This window comes from Botryllus schlosseri, chromosome 13 (assembly GCF_051294905.1).
Source record: "Botryllus schlosseri isolate E-star chromosome 13, Bs_hap1, whole genome shotgun sequence".
NCBI lineage: Eukaryota > Metazoa > Chordata > Ascidiacea > Stolidobranchia > Styelidae > Botryllus > Botryllus schlosseri.
Window position 1 is genome coordinate 183,216 of NC_137248.1, and position 9,563 is coordinate 192,778.

At 40.1% G+C, this 9,563-nt stretch overlaps 1 protein-coding gene across 2 annotated transcripts; it reads right to left on the minus strand.

The window, feature by feature from the left end:
• Nucleotides 1–3,303: 3,303 nt before the first annotated feature.
• On the minus strand, nt 3,304–9,310 carry LOC145453800 (uncharacterized). Of its 2 annotated transcripts, XR_013919920.1 has the most exons (12): nt 9,167–9,310; nt 8,378–8,544; nt 7,151–7,325; nt 6,501–6,664; nt 6,270–6,435; nt 5,964–5,995; nt 5,602–5,706; nt 5,438–5,540; nt 4,922–5,110; nt 4,404–4,488; nt 3,639–3,720; nt 3,304–3,570 (listed from the first exon to the last, which is right to left on the minus strand). XR_013919920.1 is itself a non-coding variant. In XM_080331784.1 (11 exons), exons 1-11 carry the CDS (start codon nt 9,237–9,239, stop codon nt 3,561–3,563), a joined length of 1,266 nt encoding a protein of 421 aa, XP_080187910.1. In that variant the 5' UTR covers nt 9,240–9,310; the 3' UTR covers nt 3,304–3,560. The 2 variants fall into 2 exon arrangements, 1 of the variants encoding a protein (XP_080187910.1); XM_080331784.1 differs by lacking the exon at nt 4,404–4,488.
• Nucleotides 9,311–9,563: the final 253 nt, after the last annotated feature.

Genomic DNA, 9,563 nt, shown 5'->3' on the forward strand with positions numbered 1-9,563 from the left:
TTTTTCGGTAACCTGACAATTTAATCAGTGAATGGCAGGAATCCTGGAGGAAAAGTTATTTTAGAACAGCCGTATAGGCTAGTGTACACTAGGGTTATGACTTAAAGAAAAAATTTGCCTGTAGCAGGAATTAATGAATATTTTGGTATAAAGTAAGAAAATTTTAATCATTTTGTTCAAATCGAAAACTGTAACTTCAATTTTCGACATTGGTCCAAATATAGAAAAAAATTACAATTCAATGGTATTCTTTGCTACAAATTTAATCTTCAAATATACGTCATTTTGCACTTCTGGTAAAGTTCATCCATCAATTTGACTTCCCTTTCTGTTATTATGTTAGTGCCAGGGACAACTACAACTAATATATCCGACTTCCAATTGGGTTTTAAGGCACTTTATCGGTGCAGGACATTCGAGCGCAAAGATTGGTAAATTCTAGAGCCCGACCGATATTGGATTTTTGGGTCGATACCGATACAACCGGTACCTCAAACCTTGACCGATAATCCCAATACATTCAGCCGATATTCAAAGGAAGTTGGATGTATAGATAAGCACATTTTCAAAGCTTCATAGCATTTATTTGAACATCTTTGCAGCCATCATTATAGCCTACCTGTACATGAAATAAACTAGAAAGGCTGCATCGGGACACTTGTAAAATGTAAGCTGTCTGAAATATATCAATACTGTCAGTCTAGCGGTCAATGATTATAGTTTTCTGACTTCCTACCGCCATGTTGTGACGTCACGAAAATTGCCGATAATTTTTCAGGACCAATGGCTGATACCGATAATTCTTTCAAAGCGTGATATCGACTCAATATTATCGGCTCGCCTTCGCCGATAATCGGTAGGGTTCTAGTATATTGCATCTTTTGACATCTGGTTAGAATACCAGGCTTCCTGACACGCATTTGTGATGAATAAGCGTGGTATCTCCAGAGTTACTCTCCATCTGGGGATTTGGAAGTACGCAATCATGGCCCTTGAGCTCCATCTCGCATTGCGTAGAGATGAAAGTTTATGTCATTTGATTAATGGTAATCTACTATTTCCTTTGATAGAGCGGTACTTAAAATCATCCCTTCATCCTCGTTTTCTAATATTTTCATTTGAAATTCTGGCTTGATAGATTGTACCAAGTTTTCGTAGTGTTTTACCATATCATCTCCAAATTTGTAGCTGAGAGTTGAGGATGTTGGATTGAAAAACTTTGATATATGCAGAATCGAAAATATTATGTTGGCAACCAATATATTGTGGTTTATGAAAACCCTTGCTCATCATTGTATTTTGCAGTTTCACAACAACGCCATTCCGCCGCCCAGTATAAACAGATGCTGCGAGTCACATATATGACATTTTCCAATTTTCATCATATTCCTCTAATTGGTTTTATAGACCGCTGAAAATATGTTGAGTTCTTCTACTTTCACCTTTTCGAACAACCAGTTCGATTTGTGTCAGACATATTGACATTATACGATATATACAGTCAACATCTGAAATCGAAATTAATAATTATTTATTTATTATTCAATTTTGACTGTAAGCAAGAATACGATCGGATTAATTCAATCTGGGCAATCACAATTTACCAAAATACTATTTCAAATCTTCGCAATGGAAATGTGTCAGTTAAATTCGAATCAATCGGTGTATATGTTATAAAGTCTGTATCTACAAAAAAAAAGCCTATGCTTCATACAGTGTAAACTGGAAAAATTTTGTGCGGGAGGTTTTTGTTTAACCAGTCTTAACTTTTGTTAACTTTGAAATCAGGACACAAAAGTTCATCGTTTGTGACTACGGGACACATAAAATTTTCTAGTAATAACCCTAGTGTACACACGCTGCTCAGCGTCATATCTTAGAAATCGCGGTGTGGTGTCTGTTTATATAGCTCAATGGTCTGAACCATACACATCTCGCTATAGCTATTTCGCTGCCTCTTTGGCTTGCACAGTCGCTTGATGCATTTTTCACTGGCAAATATAGGAGGAAGTAAGGCACAATTTGGGGAGCTGGTGGCATCTAGAGGGATATTTCGCTACGGTGGCTTACTGTGCCACTTGAGGCCATCATACTACGTCTGGATTTGTGACATATACGTACACTCGTACAGCCTTCTTTTGCGATTTGAAACGAAGGATTGTAATTCTACAGAAAACTGAGCCCTAAAACGATTCCCTTGCGTGGCACCATAGTGTCCTATATGGTGTCGACACAGGCAAATCTCACGCCTCAGTGAAATTGTATCACGTCACAATTTCCATTTGGCTACAGGCAATTTGACGGTCATTTTTGACCGGCTTGCCGAGCATTAAATTTGGTAAAACGGGTATCAATCGAAAGCTGACTCTCCACTGATTACGAAAATATAAATTTTATTCCGCTCGTGTCCCTGGAACTCCCACAATCAGCCTCGAATTTTTCATTGTTATGGAGATTGGCATTGTGACGCAACAATGGTGTCTGGCTTTTTTTCTCTTGAGCTACTCTCTCGTTTCCCCAGACAGCATTGTTACGTCCTGAGCTACTCTCTCGTTTCGCCAGACAGCATTGTTGCGTCTCAATGCCAATCTCCATAACAATGAAAAATTCGAGGCTGATTGTGGGAGTTCCAGGGCCACGAGCGAAATAAAATTTATATTTTCGTAATCAGTGGAGAGTCAGCTTTCGATTGATACCCGTTTTACCAAATTTAATGCTCGGCAAGCCGGTCAAAAATGACCGTCAAATTGCCTGTAGCCAAATGGAAATTGTGACGTGAGACAATTTCATTGAGGCGTGAGATTTGCCTGTGTCGACACCATATAGGACACTATGGTGGCACTATAGTGGTGGTTGATTTGACCAATTGCAATCTATGTGGGACTATATCGGTGGTACGCAACGACAGTAACGTTACCAAGTGATAAGCCACTAATATAAGGTTGAGAACCAATAGTATAAACCTTAATTCCCTTATATGTTGAACGATTTTCTGTCTGCGGGCCCAGATGTTACTTTTATCAAAATTAGCTGAAACTACCCAGTCTGAACACTACAATTCCACACACTACGTCCTGTCATAAAGTTTAGTCCTGAACACTCAGCCAATCGCTAATCTCGTGAACCCGTTGCATAATCATCTGATGTTCGAGGATGCGACGTTTCTGTTTGACAGTTTGTGTGATTGATGAATGGATAGAAATAAATAGCAGAGGAAAATACTATTGAATACGTGATTTAAATGCCGAGCAAAAGCAGTAAGAATAAGTCTCGGTTTTCATAAAGAGAGAAAATTTCAAAAAATTGTGATAGCGCTACCAAGAGCCCCTTTAATAAATATTTTTTTCTGTTCAATCTCAACGTGTTGAATACAGGCGTATATGACACACCAAGGAACGATATTGGGTATTTACAATTATGCGGTTAGTGCAAGCTAGAAAATCTATTGTAGTATTGAATCGGCAAGTATCGGTTCAACTGCGTCGTCACTATCACCATAGTAACGCGCTGGCATCATCTCTGTGATTGCAAGACAGCTCCATTGCGCGTCACGATACATCTCAGCCACCACTACGAAAAAATTAATGAAATAAATTACTGTGTTTCAAGGAATGAACCTTCAAATATATTTCACTCACATGAGCTCGACCCTTGCCGACGAAGTCATTTTTGCACAAACCATTATCCGTGCAAAAATACATCCAATCGCGCAGGATTTAACTGAAATCAGATATTTGTTAGCGGATTACGAGAAACAAGAAACAATGACCTCACCGAAACTACGGAAAAGAACAGAAATCAAGAAAATCTTGATCACTCCCGACCACATTATACGTTGATTTAGCGCAATATTGTTATTAATACACTCCCTGATTCTATCCGCATTCAGAAATTTGACATGAAATTCGGTTCAGGATTATGGAGAATGAGCCGGATATCATCGGATATACCCGGATTTTGAATTTGCGCGAATTGAAAGTCGGGATTTAGCCGGATATTTCATTGTAATATGAAAAATTAGCATGATTTTAGTCCGATTTCATTCGGATTCTGAATTTATTGCCCGCCTAGGCCGGGCGGATTCTGAATCAGAACTTTGAGAATCCGCTCAACTCTAGACGACAGGTTAGGCAGACACTAAACTAAACAATCCAGACACCAGACGAGAGAGATAGAGAGAGAATAAATAAACAGAAATATTCAAAAATTTCCGCCGTACATAAAATTTTGGAACGTCGTGCATTCGAACACGACTTTCCTTGCTCACGGAGCACAAAAGAAGCGGCCGATTATCGCAAAAATATGAAATCGATTGACTTCATACACGAAATAAACGGAATTCGTTGATATTCCGGTTTATTTCAAGTCATGCATCACCCAATAACCACCCATGCACGACCTACCCAAGAAGTTTAATGGATTGCATTGACCTCAGTTTTGCACACATCGTGATTCGAGTGAATATGCAGGCTTGGCGACATCGCTTGTCTGAACATGAGGTCAGGTATAAGCTATAGGAAACTAATCTCGAATGTATGGGTGCTCGTATTGTTTTGCTATGCCGTTAGGCGTCGACACGGAGTTTATTTAACTATTTGCTTTGCTGGAAGTCATTTCACTAGTTCAAGAAGAATACGCATCATATACTCAAGAACGTTGTCGAGCAATCCTTCCAAAATGCAGGTTGGATTTCCGAACCGGATGCAGGCTCGCCAGGTGTTTGAACACGACCTAATAGAGCGTCACCCAATCGCTCTCCCCGAGGAGGCGTTTTAACTTTGGGAGATGCTCCAATCTATACTAGATGGGAATCCGGAAGTTGTAGTATCGTCCTAGGTTAGGCTATAGAGTTTGTCAAACTCTATAGTTTGACTATACTCCGGTACAACTTATCATGCATCACCGATCAAGCGACACTTACATGCTTTACACTTTTGTTTTGAGAAGCAGTATCTTTTTGCATCCACGACGGTACGCAGGCATCTACAGTATTTCCCTTTCAACTGGCATTTCGTTGGTTTCGGAGAGGGGCGGAGTCTTTTGTCTGGGACCGACTCCTCTTCCACCACCTCCTTCTCCTCTTTTTCTGATTCTATTGATTCTTCCGTAGCTGTAAGTAATTCCATTTTACGGGTCCAAATATGCCGGGGAGATTCGAACTATATATATATATAGAGAGAGAGAGAGATGATATTCTTTTTCGCCTGCACCATCGAGATGCTTTGACGACGGAGTTGCGATACGGCCCCATGAGGTCATCTAGTCTGCGCCCCCGTTTTTTTTCTCCTCCATGCTATCCGTGATTGCTGAGCGCCTAGCAGGATAGCTGCGGATACCATTTTTCGAGTCTTTGGTATGACCCGGCCGGGGATCGAACCCACGACCTACCGCTCGAGAAGCCGGACGCATAACCATTACACTATCTCGCTCGATATACCTTGGGTTTGATTTGCTTGCCTCGTCACGTGTTCGATAATCTTAACCGCCGTTGGAAGAACTCCGGACTTGACAACCGGTTCTTGTGGGTCGAAGACCGGGCCCTGTTGAAATGATTAAAATCAATATCGATGCTACATTCCATGTTACGAGCTCGAATCGCACCTCCTTCATCATTTCTTCCTCTAAGATGTGATCTAGCTGCGGACATGGTTGTTCACAAATCGGCTGCGGCAGCATCCATGGATCCAACGCGCATTGACGCTGAGTCTGCAAATTTTAGACGTGAAAAGGATTTAAATCAGCCAGTTATTTAAGGAAATGTTATCAATTCAAAAGAAGCACACTGGATCGCAACAAAGTGAGTCGGAAATATTAATCAACAGATAAACTTTGAATGCAAAGTAGAACGAAGTTATTTATTGTTAGTACATATTGCTATACGGTGTACGGAGTATCAATGTCAAATGGAAACCTTTCCGTTTCCGCCACATAAAAATAACTATAGCTACCAATGAATTTCTTACCTCGATGCATGCCACGTCTTTGTTGCTCAACGCTGAAAAATAAGTCACAAATTGACTGTATGTTTTGGGGAACGCTACACAATTTAGTCCGTGCGTTCGTATTTTTCTTTCTAATCGCCAATGTAGTCCTAATCGCGATCATGTTGACGATGAAACAATCCCTAAGGGCTAGAAATTCGAGCTAGATTCGATCGGCTGGAACCAGTTTGATGCATTTCATGAAAAATACGTCAATATAATTGGAATCTAAAAATACACATCGCCACACAAAACGATTTCAAGTGCAACGCGTCCCGTAAAACTCACAATAATATGACAGTGAGAACATGTTTCCGAACATCGGGCACGTTGAGTTTTCGCAAAACTGCTCGATTAAAACCGTTTCTTGTCCTGTGACGTCGTTTCCGTAAATGTCGTATTGAATCGACTGATCGATGTCTGCGATCCTGAGATTCGTGTGGAGGTCCGTGACCTGACAATGCAAATAGCAGACTGTTTAATGAGAGTATAGCGTATCAAGAAGTCGTTGAACGTTACCGAGACCCGCGAACCCTCACTGAGGTACACGTCCCTAAATGCGAAATAAACACGACTGAGATCCTGCAGTCCGATTGGCTTTACCACCCAGCATGTGGTCGCGGGGCTAGTGGGCGATGGATGTAGGATTTCTCCCGAACTTTTCGTCAATACCTTACACCCAACTGAAATGAGGAAACAAACAATAGTAGCGCAATATTTGTAAAGACTACAAATCTAGTTAGTTAACGGTAAACTAACTACTGTTTTTTTTTTTATAATTGTGTTTCTAGTTCTAATTGCGAATACTGAAAAGTGAGGAGTTCTAGTTCTAGTTGAGCACATAGAAAAAGAAGAACAACTAAAAAACACGTTTCGTCGTGTGCCTTAAATCGTGTTCTAGCAACCATCGCCAGTTCGGAGTCATCATCCCAATGGTGTCGTAGCCAGGGGGTTGAAACCCCTACCCTTTGAAATGCCGATCCGATTCCGATAAAATGAAATTTAATAGATTACTTCGAAATTGGTTCTAGTTAGTTTTGTTTTAGTTAGATTGCAGATTTTTCAATGTCGTTAATTCCAGTTCTAATTCTAATTACGCAATTTGAAAGCCCAGTAGCTTGTGCAAGTCTTAGTAGCAAAGACAAATGACAGCAATTATCAAGTCTCACCGTAAAAGTAGGCATTGAAACTACCACGTTCGTCGCTTTGAACGTAGATCGTGAACGAATTCACTTCTGTTGCGATAAGTTCGAAGCTCGTTCCGACACTACCTGATATCTTTCTCCACAGCATGTTACCTCCGGAGTTGATCGCGATGTAGAGTTTCTTTTTAATTTCAAAGTCCTGCGAGACAGAATTGCGAGCGGTTAATGGCTAATCATCGCCAATTTGTGCATTAAATTCCAGATAAAATCCGATAAAACAGGCTAAATCGATCTGTACCATCACGACTTTCGTTGCTACACATCACCGCGCATTTGTGGAGAATTTCTGCAAATGCATATCGGTGAAGATAAATAAATATTTGTTCTCTGTGCGGTGTCGTCTCATCCAAATCATACATTCGTCACGGTTCGGGTTTTCGAAGTGTCGCAACTCGCCGTGGTCAGTAGTACTTTTACTTTTGAGAAAGCTCAAGTATAGGTTTTGAATACTCGTACTGCTTACTCGAGTCGGTACTTTTCAGACTAGCTCCACTCCGACCGTTTTTGAAGCCAAACTGCTTACGTTCTCCTTTTTCGATTTTATATCGGTATCAGAATCAGTTTTATTAATTATTTCATCATTTCAAAACACCACAAGACTGTGATACCATGAAAAGATTGGAAGGTGTCGAAACGACTTGGAGTAGTCTTTTAAATCAGTAGAAAGCACAGTCAAGTAGAGTGGAGTCAAAAGTAGCATATGAATAGTTTTGAATCGCTTTCGTGAGGGGATATGGATTTGGTTAGGTTTGGTTACGGCTACTTTCACTTCTAGGTTTAGACAAAATTAGTTACTGTGTACAATTTGTATTTCGAATAGTATATAGTAGTTTTAGGGTAATTTCGCATCACTTTTTATGAGAAAAATTGCCACAAGAACTGCGTGTCAAATCACGATGCGGGTCAACTTTTTGACATGACTTGACTCGACTGCGTTTCATAAATGCCAATTGACTCCTGACTTGAAGCGAAGATACATCTTGCCGTTAGGAAAGTAGTCGCATCCGATTAACCGCTCAAAGTATGAAACGCTTCAACCAAATCTATACTTTTTGTAACTACTAACTAAGACCTTTTTCTACTTTCACTTACAAAAGTTTTGCCATGTCTTGAAACTCGCTATTTCTACTGGCAACCGAGTAGAAAGTTCCTTCTAATTGACTACTTAAATCGTCTCTGCCAATAACTTACTCTGAAAGCGATCGTGACGGTTGTTCGAACGTTGTCAGACGGCCTGATGATCCACGACTTGCCGTTGAAGAGATGACGTTTGGACGCCGGCATTTGTGACCAATCGTACCGGATTAAGCCACGATCCTGCGAGCATCGAGTGTTTGGTTTGCATGTCTCAAACAATTCTGGAAAGACAGAAATGCGATCAGAAAAGTGCAGAATTCTTAACATATTTGAGGAACACGCGATTCGTCTTAGCAGATAAAAGTCATCATATCTCTCCTGCGGTATAGGCTATATATTGAAGAAAATTCAGCAAATATTATCAAAACTATAAACCATCGAAACCAGTGTTTACAGATGATCGGATTATTCTAACGTTGTCTGCGTTTGTCGATTGGGAACTTTTGTCAAAGTATATGGTTATTATTATTATTATTATGTATATAAATCATTTAGTTGCGCTTTTCAAATCTTTTTTGCTACAAGGCAATTGATATAATGAAACCGACACATCGCAGTTCGTGTGACCATTCGAAACTCGGTAGAACTGGCGGTGGCAATCCACTGTGTGAATCGACAATTACTGAATTTCGAAGAGTTCTAGTTTTAGTTCTAGTTGTCGATATTGAAAAGCGAGTAGTTCTAGTTTTAGTTATAGTCGTATTTTTTAGATTGCGAATTTTTCGTTCTAGTTCTATTTTAAGTTTCGAATTTTATAATGCGAGTGATTCTATTAGTTCTAGTTGCGCCGTTTGAAGATCCAGTAGTTCGAACATGTCTGCACACAAACCTAAAACAACTTACTTGAGTCCATCGACAGACAGACAGATCCGCACGCTATGAGTATTCCCGTCACGATAATTTTGATATTGTTCATTATGTCAAATGCTACAATCTACAGAAATAACACTCTGAAAAGGAATGGTTGGGGTTCAATCAATGTTGACGTAAATATCCTTATTTTCTGGTGCGTGCGGACAACCCGCCTCGCTCGGGCTAAACATCATTCAATTAAACTCTTGATCCACCTAATATCAACTCGATAACGAAAAGAAAAAAGTCCGATATCAGCTTTTTCGCATGGCAATCGCCCGCGGACAGAAACCGCTCACAAAGCGTTAACTCTATCATTATTGCATCGGAATCTAAAATTGTCTAGGCAATTATCAGCGGTAGGCCGAGTGCTCGTTTGTGCCTCGTA